Genomic DNA, 17,915 nt, shown 5'->3' on the forward strand with positions numbered 1-17,915 from the left:
CTCACAATTTTCATACCTACAATGCATGAATCAAAATAGAATAATGATAAATTGACTCCCCCCCTCTACTCTCCTAACGTGACATACACATGAATCATAGATTTTTTTTTCTCAAGATACAAATTGCACATCCCCATAAATATGTGTAGTTGTGTATTCCAAGAAAATCTATTGTTCTATACACATGCCACATCAGGGGAGTAGAGATGAAGTTGTTAGACGCAATTGGAGGTGAAGGAAAATTAGTATGATTTTACTACTTAAACTCTGTTGAATTACAAATTGGCTTCGTTATCAAAGTAAATTTACAAATAATTTTTTACTGAAATAAATAAAAAAAATTAAATAAGACAATTAAAAGATCCTTATCAATCATCTTACGTATCTCGAAATATAGGATGTGATTTTACCACACGCACGCCTTAAATTCTTTTGTTAAAAGGCTGCACACATTGTAGTCAAATATTTATGAAATTATTTTTTTTAAAACACTGTTGATTGTGGATGAAGGAGCATTGCTCTATGTGTCAGCAATAAAGGAGGCAAGGACAAATATAATAATGGATGAAGAGGTGTAATAAAAGCAAAGAGGACAAACCTTAGGAAGGTTCGATCCCTGGCATAACATGGAACCTGTCTTGAACCTTGATCCTCAGAGGGATTGATGGGGTCGAGTCCCTATCTGAGTGACCACACCATTCAGGTACAAATTTTACTTACTACAAAATCCTTGGAAGTAGATTACTTTACCATAATACCACCTACTTCTTTTGAAGTCTATTTTATCCAGGAAGGACATTTTAGTCATTTAACGCACGTATCATCCTCTTTATTAGGGAAAAAAAGTGAGGGGTATTTTGGTATTTGTGAGGAGGAAAACAAGAAAACATTCATGATAGGCGTTGGGATGGGCGTGCAAAGAGAGTGTGTTAGAAGAAGCAGCTTTGTGTGAAAACGAAGTAAGTGGGGGAATCACGAAATTAAAGCTGTCTTCTCGGATCAAATGATTTGTACTTTTACCTTTTTTTCCCAACCAAGATTGCATTTGAAAGTTCACCACTAGAGGAGCCTTTGGAGCTAAAATTTGAAATCTACTAACACTTTTCTCTTATCTAAACTATTTATAATCAATCTTTAACGGGAAAATTCTTTTACAATAAAAAATTTATAATGCATAAGATGGATTTTGTCCCCCCCAAAAAACAATATTTAATCGTTGAAGATTAATTGTTAGTATGAGTGTAGTTTTATTAAACTGAAGGAAACGATGTACATTATTGTGACACTAGTTCAAAGTCTTGATCTTTGGATGTGAGGAAATCCAAAATTTTCCCTCAATGTATAGTTAATTTACTCACGCCTCAATTTTTATTCCTTATTTGTATTGCTACTCACTTGTACATAGTACGAGACATTAAATTGTCATACGACTAATGATAAATGGATTTGCAAAAATTGACGCTCCTGCCGTGACATGTATAAAAACATAGATCCTTTACCTTGTGTATCTCGAAGAAAAAATCTATGATTTTGTGCATTGCCATGTCAAGAGCGTCATTCAAGAGCATTAGTTTATCGCAACTCATTGTCGTAGTACCTTACAAAAATTCAATCCATTCTAACATTCATATCCTCATAAAATATTGATCTTGAAGTTGAAAATAATTTATTCAACTATTAATTCAAATCAACTTTTTTATTTAGTTAATAATAATGTTAGGTGTAATGGTCAGGGTCTCTCTCCAAAATAGGAGAAGTCTTGAGTTCAAGTCTCTTCGTTGCATATACCTGAGGGATTTAAACGGGATATGGTACTCTAAGAGGCTAGTTGCCTCCCTCCTATTAGTCGGGCTATAGGTCCAAACTCCATACAACCCATCATAAAAAAATAATAAAATATTGTTAGAACTTAAAATTGACATTTTTTTAAATGATCGTCATGAAAATAATAGCCTAATAATATATGATTGAATCATCTAAATTTTTATCCACAGAACCTTGAGAATAAGAGTAAATTTTGTCTATAGTGAACTTAGTCAAAGCCTGAATCATTTGAGCAAAAAATATTGCTTGACTAATAAGACCATGTTATTGGGGTTAAGGCATGACCCACCTATTTAAGGTTGGGTTAGGGCTTAGCTTGGTCCAGCCCAAACCCATCATTTTACAGCTCTACTTTTTTTTTTTGGTGATTTAAATGTGCCCCCTAAGTTTAGTGAATATTAGAGATACCTCCTATATTTTGAAATTAATAACATGCATCCTTTGACCTCAGTTTTCTAAATAGACTAAGAGGAAAAGATTCGGATGCCCTCATCTCCAATCTCTAGTCAAATATCAAGATCTTCTTTTCAAAACCAGTTTTCTTCAAGCTCTCCAATCTCCATGCTATATCCACTCAACTTTATCTTCAATTCATTATTTTCAACCTATAACTAACCCTTTACATAAAACCCTAGATTTTTCTACTCAAAATCTCATCATTTTTTATTTTTAACTTTTAATTTTTTAATTTTGTGTTTTCTTCAAAACAAGTCATCTTGAAGCTCTTCAACCTCGAGGGTTACTTTAATATATTCAACCTTCTCTTCATCTATCATTTTCTACTTTGCCTCCCTTGTAGAAAATCCTAGATTTTTCTAACCAAAATTTCATCAATTTATGCTTCCTCAAAAATTGTATATAGTTCAAATTTTTACTCTATCACTTGATTTTTTTTAATAAAAAAATTATATAATAAAAATCCTAATTATTTACATATATTATATATAAAATATGAAATTATAATTTTTTCCTTAGGTAAACAGATAATTGGGTAGGATATGACATATTCATACCCGACACTACAAAACTTTTGGATAAATGGGTGTCAGGTAATATTACCCGAATTATTAATTGGATGGAAAAACATTGCCGGTATCCAATTTTTTTTTGGGTTAGATGAATCGGATTGACGGGTATTATCCGACCCATTGCCAGCCCTATATTGGATAACTCTCTCAACCAAAATTGTAATAGTATGGTACAGGCTATGTTCTAATAAAGGACCAATCCTAACATATACTTGGCCAAACATGATAATAAATTCATTGTACTTGGGTAGGTAAGGGTTAGTTTTTTTTGTTTTTTTTTTTCTTTTCTTGGGATAAGTTTGTACTGAGTGGGCCTTGATTTCTAGACCTAAAATTTTCATGCCAAAAATTTCCTTATAACTCCAAATCTACCCAATTCAATTGTTACCTTTTACCCTAAACATTAAAAAAAGGAGAAATTGACCATCTATTGACTTGGGTTGGAACTCTGCAAATTTCCCATATTAGGTAGTTAGATTCATTTCTACTTCAGTAAAAAGTAACTATTATTGGGACCAAGGTACTGAACACATTAAAGAGAGAGATTATTTACATTTTACCTCATCAAGGCTTCTGTGAGGAAGAGAGGAGTTGGTGGAGTTGTCTAAATTTGTGTAAAACCAGAGTAAATGTGATGTGAAGGTGACAGCTTTTGAGTTGATTGTCTCTGGAACGGTAACTCTGAATTGGTAGGTGTTTGAGTAAAATCAGAGTGTAAATGTGATGTGAAGGTGACACAGCTTTTGAGTTGATAGTCTCTGGAATGATAACTCTACCAGGCTTCCTCCAGAAGAGTGAATTGGTTGGTGTCAGTTATTAACCAATGTACTAACTACACACCACACCACACCACATAATAATGCTACTATTTTCATCATTTCAACTACCCTCTTTGATTTTTATTTTTATTTTTTGGTTTGATATGCTTTAATTCTCATAAATGATTTTTGTTAGAAATAATATTTTATTGGAAGTAATTAGATCAAAATCTTTTTTACCCCTTTTTGATCGGTTTAATTGTGAGGGTTGATACCATGACTTCTGATTAAAACCCACCCGCTTTTTTCTCAAAAGGAAAAGAAAAAAGAGATATTTAAAAAAAAAAAAAAAAAGGTAATCAACTTTTGACGAATTTACGAGTCTAGCTCACCATTCATTTTAATTATCAAAATGAGAATGATAACAAATTCAGACGTTTTTGAATTGTCACTATAAACCAGGGAAACACTTCGTTCTGATTTTTTTTAACGAAAACGTGATTGTTAACATTTTGGTAATTAAAATGAACAATGAGCCAGAATTGTGAATAACTCATTTTCAGCTCATGAAATAGTACTTCATAAAATAAAGAAAAAAGTGTAAGTGTGAGGGTGTGCTTTTGATCCCAAGTTTATGGATTATCATACAAAGACTTTACCACTTTACGAAGGTGGCACCATCACGATTCCATTCAATTTGAACACAATGTCATATTTGAATTGATTGAATGTTTAAAAGTGGGTTGGATTAATATGTACAAACACCTAAAATTACTACTATTATTGATTCGATAAATGTTGTGTTGAAATCTATTGTTGAACTTAATGTATAAATTTGAATTAGAAAAAAAGGTTATATAAATTAGACAATAAGAATAGTTGAATTGAGTGACTGAGGCACAGAGAAGTCGTTATCCTTAAAACTAATTTCGCCCCCTTAAGATGATATCTACAAGATTCAATAGTCACAAATGCGCATTACATGTGCCCACGCACATTAAAGGTTTTCGACGGGTTGTCCCTAAACACAATGGACTATAGTCCCATTATACCTTGGGCCCCCACGTGCGCGTGATGCTCATTTTCTTTCTCTCTCACACTCAAGCAAGTAGGAAAGTGAGAACATTTATAAGTTGAGCATAAGTCTTATCTTTACACGATATGAGATTTATATATTTAGAGAATTATCTTTACAACACCTAAGAGAAAGAAAATGAAAGAATCTTTGACTTTTCAACTATCACAAATAAGGAAAATATTTTCTTAACTAAGATTTCACAAAAATTGGAAAAATCCTACACCAACCACACTCAAGAGAAAATAAGGTCTTGAGTTCAAATATTTCCTTGACAAAATCCAATAAATAATATTAACTATGAACCCTTCAACATCTATATCATGTGATGTACGATATAATCTAGAATTCTTGGATTCGATGAGTTTTTTAATGTCTATGGACGGGATTTTTATTTAGTTGGATCTTACGACATTAGGGCAAAAGAAAATTAGCTTTCGAAGTCCTCCAATTTTCTAAGTATGTTTCTTTGAGACCAATAGGATTATCTTTTTCTTCTTAATTTAGAGTTTGTATTTCTTCATTTTTCTTTTTCAGAAAAAAAAAAAAAATCATACTTTTATCCTTAAACACACACATAATTTATCATCCATTGTTGATAAGTTAATTCATTTTCCTTTACTAAGTACCAAATTATTCTATTATTCTAAGTAGAGGCGATCATTTAATCAAGTTAAGATTGTGTTACATGTCCTTTCCTATGTACTTGACCTTGGGATTTATAAACCATTCTTTTGTTTAATCGAACATCTTCCAATACCCATTATGATTGGCAAAGTCAATGTAAAATTTAATGCGAAACACTTTCCTTACTAACATAGTAAGATTTTAAGCCTTACTAAACGTCGTTGTGGTCACACCAGCAATCCAAAACTGCAGCCCTATAAGTTTTATCGAAAATTCAAATCCAATATTTTTTTAACTTAATCCAAGGTTTTGAAAATAGACGGCTACCGAACGTTCACATAACTCCAAAACTTAAAATTGAAATTTAACGATGAAAAATAACGTTAAAAAAAAAAAAATTCTTTTATTTATTTATTTTAAAAGTTCATAATTTTTTTTTCGCTACAACCCTGAGGCAACGGATCATGTTTTTAAATGCCACAAGTGGAGCTCAAGGGCTCTTAATAAAGGTGAAATCCTTACTAAGTTAGTTAGGCTAGTCGGACTCAAATTTAATTAGAGTTTGATTGCTTATACACAAGAATAGGCTTTGCACCTGTGGCAGACAAACAACGCAAATGCAAAACCTACGGCATTTCTGCCTCCAAGACTGTTAATTCGGCCCATTGACTGGTCGAATTAATGTCAGGGCCTTAGCCCAATAAGTAAAATCAGGTCCATAATTCTCAAACTTGTCAATCCAGTCTGCACTAGGGCTTAGCGGTGCCAGGTCCAATCCTACTCGACTGATATAATTAGTCTTATAAATTTAGGGCTTTAGCAGTTTACTGTTTAGGTCCAGTTTGAATAGGCCCCTTATCTTGTGATTTTTTGCAAAAATCCATCGAACCCAACCCAAACCCATTTATTCATCAAATAACATCATTGACCATCTATTATTAAAAGCACAAAATTAGGCCGAAATCAGACCTGATCCGTTCATGGAGAACAAGGGCTTGAATAGCCGAAATCCGAATCCGAATTCGAATAAGAAAAATCAGATATTATCCGAAATTTTCGGATATCGGATTTAGATTCGGATGTTAATTTAAAATTCGAATGAATTTCGGATACGAATTCGGATATTACGAAATCCGATCGGATAATATCCGCTCCGAAATAATATACATGTTATGTATTCATGTTTTATAACAAAACTTTTATCTGTGTATATATAAGTGTCGTGTATTCATATTATACAACAAAACATAACTTTTTAACCTTTATCTTCTCTCATGTCTCAACACATAAGAACCAGCAGCCATTAACGATCGGTGAAGGGGGTTTCGACTGTGAGTTCCATACCCATCTTCTTCTCCGGCCGGCGACATCCAGGTACACATTTTCTCTCTCTCTCTCTCTCGCCTCTCGGTAAAATCCGACCGACGGATCATAACCATCGTCTTCTCCAACCGACGAGCTTCCAAAGATACTCTCTCTCTCTCTCTCTTACACACACACACACACAAAATAAAACCTAATTTTATCCGATTTGAAGACTGAAATAGTCAGAAGATTAAAAAAGAAAAATGAAAATCGATTTGTTTTATTTACAGATTGAGAATGAGATTTTTTTATCGGATCGGATACATTTTTCGAATTCGGATTCGAATGTTTGTTAGTGATATCCGATCGGATTCGGATTCGGATTCGAATTCGGATATAGTAATATCCGATCGGATACCTATCCGTTGACAGCACTACCTATATAAAGTTGGATTGGGGTTGAGCCGAACCCAAACCTAAACCCAAAAACATTATTGACCACCAGTTTTCAAACCCTAAGCCTCTCTCTCTTTCTCTCTCTCTCTCTCTCTCTCGATCTGTTGGAGCAGCAGTAGCTAGGAGTGATTAAAACGGTGAGTCCTTTCTTTGTTTTCTATATCAACTGTTCAGTTTGATCAAAACTAGGGTTTTCCATTATTCATATTGTTCTTTGGTTGTTTTTTGATTTTTTGCTTTTTTTTGTGTGGATTGATTTAGGGTTTGTTTTGTGCTGTTCTTTAACAGTTTTTATTTACTATTTTAGGGTTTTTTATGCTTCAATTTTTGCTCTTGCAAACCCCATATTCCTTATTTGAATTTTCAGTCAGATATGCTTGAAAACAAACCTGCAATCGGCCTTAAATGGGAGCCAAAACTTCCCCCCCTCACTTCTTCTGGAACCAAAACTAATGGGTCTCAAAAATCAGAGAAATTACCCCAAAATATAATCTTTAGACCTGAAACCAAACTCGTTGATGGTCTCTTTGTTCCACCTAACGACCCAAGGCGCTTGAACAAATTGATGAGGAAACAACTGAAAGACACAGCTGGTACAAGTTGGTATGTATGAATGTCTCTTTCTTGACTAGTTTGGGAGATTTTCTATTATGGGGTTGTAATTAATTTTACATCTATGTGCATATTTATAGGTTTGACATGCCTGCTCCAACCGTTACACCTGAGATAAAGAAAGATCTCCAAATTCTAAAGGTACCCATTGTTTGATTTTCTGTTTTAAATTCTAATTCTGATTGTATGAATCTTCTTTGATTGAATATTTGCACATTGAACTTTATTGCAAGTGACATTGCAACTTGGGAAATCATAGAATTAGTAAATATGTAATTATCGGGTGTTTGGTTATTGGTTTGTGACCCAAAAGGATACTTGATTGTAGCTTACACACAAAGAAATGCTTTATTGTTAATGGAGCTTGAGAGAACATGGAACAATGTAGATGCTCATGGCACTGTAATTCATAGAGTCAAACCTTAATTTAAGTGATGTTTGTGTAAATGTTTTTATTCCAAAGACTCATGATTGGTTTCTATTATTTTGCAACTTTTTGAACAAGCCACAGCATCAAAGTGGTGAAGTTATACTTAAAAGTTTTCTTAACCTGTCCATGACACTGTTGAACAACAGATTCTATTTAAAATTTCATGTTTTTTAGAAATATGCTGGTCTTATATAAGCCATTTCTTTCTTTAACTGCATGGATTTGAAATTAACATAAAAGTGCATGTGTTTTTTATGTAGGATATATACAATTCTAAGTAGTTTTCTAATTCTATTGAGATTCGTTTCTATTTTTTAGTTTTATTAAAATTTCTAGTTACTTTAGGAGTCCTTAAATTCGTTTTTATTATTTAAATTATAATTAGAAGTGTTTAGAAGTCTCCAATTGAGTTCTAATAGGATTGGAAAGTTAGTATTATGTTATTGATAGGTTATGAATGTTAATTTTTAGTATTTTAGTATGATTACAAGTTGTTATGATGGAGTTATCCATATAAGGAGCTCCAAATTTAAAAATCAATAATCAATTCAATTATCTTTTTTCTTTTAATTACTTTTTTTAGCTTTATGCTATATTTTTTTTCAAGTTATTGCTTGTTTATCAATTGAATCTATTGATTCAAATTGATTTAAAGTGTTCCATTGAACACAACTTATCAAATCTATTGATTCACACGTTTTCGCTACGTCAGTTTTAGTTTACAAAATGTGTTGGTGACACAGAATAATCATCATATGATTGTTGAATGTTGATAATTCTTATAAAATTGCTTATTATAATTTTTAAATTTTGGGATTTGTTGGTTAGCTTGAATGTTTTTTCTTGATAATTATAATAAGCAATCTGTTCCAGATTTTCTAATATGAGTATCATATTTTCCTTAATGTGTTCAAAAAGTATTTTTTTTTTTCTAACACTTGATATATTCATTATTTTCTCCATATTTTTTTCATTCTTTTTTGCAATAGATCTTGTTTAGCTTTTTTTGTATGTTTGTAGCCATTGGTGGTTAAAAGACTTTAACAAACTAGAATGGCTTTTTCTTAGTTGTTTTTGGGAGGTGTAGTTGTCTCTTGCTTACGAGAAGCATCTATTGGTTACATGGTAGTGTGGAAAGTTAGTCCCTGGTGGACCTCCTTTGTTTAGTCATGTTTACTGTGCATAGAATATTGTGGAGTTCTCCTTAGATGGATTTCCTGGCAATCTTTTATGATTGTATACCTAAGAGTGGTAGGAGAAAGAGAGAGCTGCAGAATTAACGAATTTCTTAACTATTTTTTTATACATCAACTATACTAGGTGCTCCATGCTCAATACTTTGGATGGACAATTTGGACACATGAGTCTTGTATAAAGTAAATAACATAATTTACATTAAATGGGTTTTCTATGTGGTGAAAAGAGTGCTTTGGAGTATCGTCCATTTCGCAATTTGTTGGGGACTGGAAGGAGCGTAATGGTAGGATTTTTTAAGAGAAGACTTTGCACTCACCTGACCCTATTCTCCAAATTATAGGTCTCTTGTTTTCGTGGTCCAACTTTTGTAAAGAACTTAAAGGGGTTTTCTTTGAGGATTTTATAGGGAGATGGGAGTGGGTTTGTAGTATTATAAGAGAGTAGCTCTATATGTATTGTTTTTCGCTTGGCTAGCCACTTTTTTTTGGGAGATTTATGCTTTTCTTTTGGTTTCGCTCTTTTCCCCTTACTTCACATTGGATTCATCTCTTTGTGAATGTTCTGGGGGTGTTGGTTGTCTGGGCTTTACTTGAACTGGTATCTTCTGCAGTGTTAGGTGGTTTATATTTGAATCCTACCTTCCCAACTGTGGATCTTTTCCTTGTTCTTTTCTTTTTTTTTTTTTTTTTTGTTTCGTCCGTTGCCTTAAATAAAATTTTGATTGTGAATTACCTCGTCTCTTGGGGTTTCCCCATTGTGAATTTTTGTTACCTTTCCGAATCCAATGGTATTCATATTCTTTAATGCATGGTGACTTCACAAGAGCAATTTGGTTTTATTTCATTTTCCTTATGTGAATTGAATTGATTTTTCCTTAATTAGTTTTCTTTCTATTCCGAAGTTGGTGTCTACATCCCTTCTGATCGCACAAAAGAATCTTGTGGAACCTTCTGTTTGCAAGAAAGGAGAATGAGGTTGCTGAAGTTATTATCAGCATTTCGGGGTTGGTGTTTTGTTGGTGCAAGTTGTACAACGATTTTAGGAGGTTTTTTTTTTTGATCAGTGAGCCTATTTTTAAAGATATCAGGGACTCAGTGATCACAGGTTGGTGTTTGCATATGCATGTTGTTGCATTTGATGATGGTTCACTCCCTCACATGTATATTTCTTTATCTTCATTGAAATCTCTTTACCTATCAAAATATACATGGCTTGTCCACAGGTCCATTATTTTTCTTGATGATTGAAGTTTAAATGTTTTCTAGCCTTGGTCACTTCAGAGTGGACAGACACTATACAACTGTTGTGTTGTCCAGGCCTACGAGGACATCCATGATCATCAACTTCATTTCTTAATTCAAATAAGCTCTATTTGTATTGTTTTTCGCTTGACTGACTAGTTAAGAGTGCCACTACAAAAGTAGAGTCGCCGATCTCACAGTTCAACTTGAGTTACCAAACCACAAAGACCCAGAGACTCCGAGCTAGAACCGCAATGTAAAAATCCAAAAAAATAAAAGCATAGTCTGAAAGGGCACTATGAGTAAAAAAAATCAAACTATAGTAAGATCAAAACCATTGGCATGATGAAAATCCGAAAGGGAATCGATACGCAAAAATGTGGAAATCGGGTCTGGTGAAAACTGTAACTGGCGCCAATAAGGACAAATAGAAAAAAAAGAAGAATTCCTGGCTCGCAAGAGTATAAACTGTGAATGGCAAAATCTTTCCAAAAATCCTGAGGTTCGAGCAGATAACAGTCTTCCAGTATCAAGGCATTGGGGATGACACTAAAGGAGCCAAAAGAGTGATTGACGCTAGTATCCCCTGTGGTTGGCAAAAACACCGAGACCGTATCAATCAAAGATTATACAAACTCCGAATTTATCATACTCATTTGATAAAGACATTTCATAAAATTTCAAAAGAAAAACTACTATTTTGGCCAATGACGACAAATCTAGGACTTATTCAAATAAAATTTCGTGTTTTTAGAAACAATAGATATACCTGAGGTCAAGTAAGGACAAAACCTATTTTTTCTGCATTAAGTCTTTCAACATTTTGCATACATTCAGATAATGTCAAGAAAACACAAAAAACAAGAATACAACATGCAACCCGTCAAACATTGTGGTAAGAAATACCCCGTTTAGTATAATTTTAGGATTTTAATATAGCTCTACTGAATAGAATCACCACAAGATCTCTCACAATATTTTAATTTCCGGTCACGGAATGATACATTGAAAATGTTTTAAAAGCTGAAATTTCTTGTGATCCAGCCAGAATTGAGGTTGTGCATACTTTTAAGTTACACTGGTATTTTTTCTTTCTAGGTACTGCTTAATTCTTCTCTGTTCAGATTTGTTGTTTGTATCTCATCATTTATATTGTAGTTTTTGGGAGTTTACTGGGAAAATAATTCTTCTTCCATTAGCTGCAGCTAGACAAATCTTTTGTGAGGTTATTATGTTGCCCTGAATTGTTCATATTCTGAAAACTTCAGGACTGCCATTGCAGTTTTTTTTTTTTTTTTTCTTTCTTCCCTGATCTTTTAAGTATTTTATATAATGGATATACACACCTTCATTGGTTCATAACTTGACAGGATCATAGAGGCATTGTCAGTAATAAAGCTGAAGGATATATTAAGATTTTCTAGATCAAATTTACTTGGTCTTGTTTTATTTCAGATAGAGAGGATTCTTAAATTTATACATTTATAATTGTTGATTGTACAGTTGAGAAGTGTTATTGATCCAAAGAGGCACTACAAGAAGGGTGAGCTGAAGTCGACGGCACTCCCCAAGTATTTCCAGGCATGTCTATGATATCATAATCTATGGTGTTTGCTTACTTTTTGTGACAGTCATGTGAGCTGCTATTTCCACAATTTTCTTAATTCTCAAGTGATTCTATCAAACAATCAGGTGGGCACAGTAGTTGAATCTGCATCAGATTTCTTCTCAGGCAGGCTGACTAAGAAGGAAAGGAAAGCAACCCTTGCAGATGAATTGCTTTCTGATCGATCTCTTGGGAATTACAGGTGAGGGTAGCAAGTATTGCAACCGCTAGTGTCGTGGTTCCCCATATTGTCCGTCTTCATTTTGTCATTTGATCATGATGGCCGAACACAACTTTAGCTGTCCAATTTTGCTATCTGGTTTCATTATGGTTTTTTTTTTGTTGGCGAGTTTCAGGAAGCGTAAGGTTCGAGAGATCGAGGGGCAGAGTAATTCTGTTGGGGTTGCAAAATGGAAAATCAAGGGTGGCCAGTCGTGGAAGCGCGCAAAGCACAGAAGGCAGGGATAAGTACACACATGTAACCAAACCTACTCGGCCCATTCGATCTCTCTCTTCTATTGATAGGCAGGTGCTGTCGTTCACAAATGTCTGTGTTTCTTTGCCTCATCATGCCTTCCTATTAAATCTTATACTAACAAAAGTGGTCGCTTCTGCCTTGTGAGGAGAAGGGCGGAAAATTTTCTTAATGCACTCTTTTTATATATGTGTTTTGTTTTTGTTTTTTAATGACATACATTACCTATAATTTCTTTACTCCAAGGTAAATTAATCCTTTATTACTATAGATACCACTGCTCATATTCTCTCTTATTTTTAAAAATGAGAAAGTTTTAAATATTGTCTCACTTGTATTTTTCAAAACTTCATCAAGTTGTAATATAAAGGTATCAATATGTATTTGTTGAAGTACAATTGTACCTTTGTCCTATATGAGTTAGAAGTTTTGGAATGGGCTGATTTTTTTCTTTTCAGCGAAGTTAAGTTAAACCTGGCCTGGCCTGGCCTGAACCTTCCCTGGTCATATGTCCTTGGGTTGACCTGGGCATACCAATAGATTACTTATCTATCCAACATAAAATACATCTAAATTGAGTGTCTTAAGAAATTGGGATCGTCTTAATACATCTCCACTTTATATTCTATTTAAAGTGACGACGTTTAATAAATCAAGTGTGTACATCTTAATTTACATCCTTTTTTTTTATCGTTTTAATTGTTTTTAAGAATCTTCAACTTGCACTTAATTTTTAATTAACAAGGATGTTATCTGCCCTTCTTAAACATAAAAGTCATACCTGTTGAGTTAATTTTTACCATCCAACATTCATTTTTATAAGTTTTTTTTAAAAAAAAAAAAAAAAAAAAAGAAAGAAAAGAAAGGGAAGTTATTCTACGCAAACTTCTAATTATTATACACCAATAATTTGTGAGACGATGTATTTTTTTCTTAGGTAACCCACTTCTTTCTTAGAATATGATGAGACCCATTTCTTCTCTTCCAAATATTTTCTACAGAGAAGAATCAGACCCATTTCTTCTCGTCCAAGTGTTAGAGAAATCAACAATACGTTTTTTTTTTTTTTTGAGTTTCAATCTTGGAGATGTGTGTGTTTTATTTTAGTTTAGAACCTTTTTATAGGACCTATTTAAAAAATAATAATTTGTTGAAATCTTGGAAGTTTGAAATCTAAGGTTTCTTACAGAATTTTTAAAATCATATTGCTATACCGGTTTCCCTCTCTTTTTCTCCCTCCTTATACCTATCCTCTCTGAATGTTCTTATCAGAGAGCAGAGCGAAATCAATGATTATCTTTTCTTAGGAAAGCTTCATTCATTAAGGATTTTTGAAATCTAAATTTTTTTATTAAGAATTTTTTTTTTTATTTAAAAAAATTAATCTTCTGAAATATTGTATTTTTGAAATCAAATTGATTGAGCCTCTTTCCTTAGATCTCTCCTCTCCAAATTAATACTCTCTTAAAAAATAAAGATCAAAACAATTTTTTTTTTTTTCTTTCTAGGAGTTTCTTCTTTTCTTTTCTCCGTTCTTTTGTGTGGGTCTCTTAGAGCACTCGACTAATCCTTAATATACATGTACTCTCTACGTGGGAAAATGTCCCTCACCAAACATTAAACTTAATATAATTAAGGTTATTTTGGATAAAAATTAATAAAATTTCAATTTTAAAATCTTAAAATCATTTTCATTAATTTTCAAAATTACAGAAATCATCATTTTTTTAATGTTATAGAGTCTTTAAAATCATTTATTTAATTAATATTTTAATCTATAAATAAATCTTTAATAGTCATGTGCGACTAACTGTTTAATAATCCATCCTCATACAACTCTTACTCAGATATTCTTTCTTAGCTGTTGAGATTTAGTGGGATACATAGCATTATTGCAGGTTGGATCGAATCCCAAAGCAAAGTCATTTTCAAAAGTTTTAAAAATAACTTTTGTATGGAAAGCATGATTTCATCAATTTTTGACTTATAAGTGGAAGTTTCTCGGCCAATAAGTATTTTTTTTTTCCTTAAAAACAGACAATTGTCAGCCAAAATGAATAATTTCACATCGTTGTTAGGCCTCGAGTGTTACAGTTAGGTGGAAATCTTTAGACCATACGGAGGTTAAGCTGTCAATATTCCATGAATCTTGAACGATGACTTTGTGGGCCTCGAATTTTATTGAAATATGACGGTGAATCAATCACGATCTCTGTCCATAGCTGCACTATATTATCAGAGGAACGATGTTGACATTGCACAGTTGGATACACCGAATCAAAACGAAAATACGCAAACGTTTAAGCACGTGGTCAAATAAGTTTGACGGGTCAAAATTCTTAGAGGAGAGAGAGACAGCAAGCATGGACTTGAAGAGAGAGAGAGAGAGAGCATGGACTTGTGGTAGATGTTGCGTGTCTCTTATGAGAGAGGAGAGAGAGACATCAGGCATGGACTTGAAGAGAGAGAGAGAGGGCATGGACTTGTGGTTGATGTTGGGTGTCTCTTACGAGAGAGAAGGGGTATTATACGTGAGACTTAATCCCATAAAAACGGGATTCCAACAACCTTACAATTGCTCGGGAAAAGGTTGATTTTTTTCCACTAATGCTTGAGTGACATTAGATTTACTGTTATCTTTCACAGTTCTGAGTTGAAGGTGCACACGAAATCATAGATGTGTTTACTTGTATATGAAGGAAATAACATCTATGATTATATACACACTACTATGTCAGAAATGTAAAAATCACATATATCAGTGTCACCCCAGCACCACTCTTTTTTTCCATCAACGTTTAATAAAAATCGTATTAGGATTACACAAAGGGAGACACAAAGGTGACAAAAACTTGTGGTGTTGTGCTCATTACCGTAAATACTTTTCCACAAGATACAAGTAAAAGCATTTACGATTATGTACGCGCTACCACATTATTTTTGTCACCTTTGTGTGTTCGTTTGTGTCATTCCAACATTTTCCATCTAATAAACACATTATTCACGTATAAATAGCAAATCATAAATCCAAGTGAATATATATAGGGTCTCGTTCAGCATCAAACATTTTGGCCAACATTTTAGCTAACCATTTTTGTCTTACATGGGTTAGAAGTTTTGGAATGGGCTGATTTTCGGTGAGGATGATCTCCTCACCGTAGATATCATCGTCACCAAAAATCAGTCCATTCCAAAACTTCTAGCCCCACGTTTACAAGTTGAAAAATCGTGGACCGTCCATTTTTTGTAAATCATTTTTGATGGGGTTAGAAGTTTTGGAATAGGCTGATTTTTGGTGATGATGATCTCCTCACCGTAGAGATCATCCTCACCAAAAATCAGTCCATTCCAAAATTTTTAACTCATGTTTTGAAAAATGCTTTGCTAAAATGTTTGGTGTTGAACATTTCCCATATATATATAGTATAAATAAATCGTTGATGGATGAAGGCCTTACCACACGCATGCATTGAAAAGGATGTTAATGATTATTTGTAGTGGCTCTCAATTTTTTTTTTAGTTTTTTATTTTTTCTGTATGGACTATATACAATACACAAGTCCCACATGATCTCTCTTTTATTGAACATATAGTTAAATATAGAAAATATCTATTATTAATAAAATATTATTTACATAATTATACTTTGTCTATCTTCCTCATTCATATATATGACATATCTATGATAAATTCTAAGGACAAGGAAGGAATTTGCTCCAATAAATAAATAGGGTAGGGTTTGTAGTGGGGGCAATGGTGTTGAGGTACTTGTCCTCACAAGAAATCTTAAACATGATAAGGATTTATATGCTATTGTGGCTGATAACAACAGTGAAAAAAAAAAAATCATCAATATTAATCTCAAAAGAATTTTTAAAATTTCACTTAATTACGTAGACAAAATCTTGACTCCTCAATGTATGTACTAGTTTCTTGTATTTTGAAAATTTTAATCTATGTAATTTAGGACTAATTAAATGGTGGTACAGTTTAATTCATTGTGTGACCTTTTTTTTTTTTCCATTCATTTATCAAATTATGCAAAACGACTTGTCCGATATATCTCGATATCATCCACCAATGAAAAGGACAGACAAGTCAAATGCATTGGATGACATTTAAAACAATGGTTCATTTTTCTCATTGTTAAATGAGACTACTCAAACATATCGGACAACTCGTCCGAGATGAGATGTCAAAACGTGTTTTAAAACCATGGTTTGTAAAGATTCCTTATATTCTTCCTTTATGATTTCACCTTTAGAAAATTGATAAAAATATCCAAGCCCATCGTTATCAACCTTTTGATCACATTTTTACGCCTTTTTTTCCATTTCTCTTCTCTTTTCTCCTCTCTCTAGAATATTTGAGAAGAAGTCTTGGTATAATTCTCACTCGATTAAGGAAAAAAGTGTGCTTTACGCCTATGAGACTTTATATTAGTAATTTGATTAGCTTATAGAAAAATTTATGTTCTTAATTTTAACATTATTCAATATTATTTCATAATACAAGAATTAAAATATTTGGCAAACATACCTAAAAGTATATATCTAAGAATTCTTTATACGTAAAAGAAGTTTATGAAATTTCAATTGTTGCTACTATCTCATGAACAAAAGATTTGATTCATATAATAGAGTTAATCATATAATTCATTAGCATGTAAGTAAATAAGAGAACATAGATAACCCCAAGAGATTGGCCTAGTGGCAAGCCGAGTCTTGATAAGCTCCTCATGAATAGTAGGTCAAGTGTTCAAAATCCCACGAAACCATGAATTTCTTGGGCCCCCCCCTTCAGGATTTAGTGGACCCATGACTCAACCAATTGCATGCAGGTAGGACTTTTCAAGGGGGCAGTGCGTGTGACTGCGGGATTAACTCCACCCAAAACGTGGGGACACCCACAATATATTAAAAAAAAGAAGGAGGAAGTAGATAAAAAAAAACCAACAAATATTAAAAGACTTGATGACATGAAAAATTCAAAAAAGAAGGTTAATTGTGATGATTTTGAAAATGAAATACAAAAATAATAAATCTTACGTAAATTGAATTTTTTTCTAAATATGTTTACGATGGTTATAAAGAACTCGGTAACTTCAATAATAATTTTGCACTCTTTATTATTGTTATTATTATTTTTGTACACTTGGGTAAATTATTCAAGTAAAAGGTATAATATCATAATCTGTCATGACTTATTATATGTGACATTTTCAATTATGGTTTTGAAGCGTAAACGATCATCAATAATCTAATACTTGTTTTCTTAAATG

General features: G+C 32.9%; 1 protein-coding gene across 6 annotated transcripts; it reads left to right on the plus strand.

Annotated features, from left to right (window-relative positions):
* Nucleotides 1–6,558: 6,558 nt before the first annotated feature.
* Nucleotides 6,559–12,904, plus strand: LOC147401096 (rRNA-processing protein fcf2-like). 6 transcript variants are annotated; one of them, XM_086442239.1, is made up of 7 exons: nt 6,621–6,696; nt 7,158–7,210; nt 7,441–7,676; nt 7,766–7,826; nt 12,057–12,134; nt 12,246–12,361; nt 12,516–12,904. In XM_086442239.1, the coding sequence occupies exons 3-7, from the start codon at nt 7,447–7,449 to the stop codon at nt 12,625–12,627; spliced, it is 597 nt and encodes a 198-aa protein (XP_086298365.1). In that variant the 5' UTR covers nt 6,621–6,696; nt 7,158–7,210; nt 7,441–7,446; the 3' UTR covers nt 12,628–12,904. The 6 variants fall into 6 exon arrangements, with proteins under 6 accessions (XP_086298367.1, XP_086298365.1, XP_086298366.1 ...); XM_086442241.1 differs by lacking the exon at nt 7,158–7,210 and having other exon boundaries at nt 6,559–6,686; XM_086442240.1 differs by lacking the exon at nt 6,621–6,696 and having other exon boundaries at nt 6,788–7,210; nt 7,381–7,676.
* The last annotated feature ends 5,011 nt before the right edge of the window (nt 12,905–17,915 follow it).

The sequence above is a fragment of the Akebia trifoliata genome, chromosome 5 (assembly GCF_017979445.1).
Source record: "Akebia trifoliata isolate Shusen 1 chromosome 5, ASM1797944v1, whole genome shotgun sequence".
NCBI classification, from domain to species: Eukaryota; Viridiplantae; Streptophyta; class Magnoliopsida; order Ranunculales; family Lardizabalaceae; genus Akebia; species Akebia trifoliata.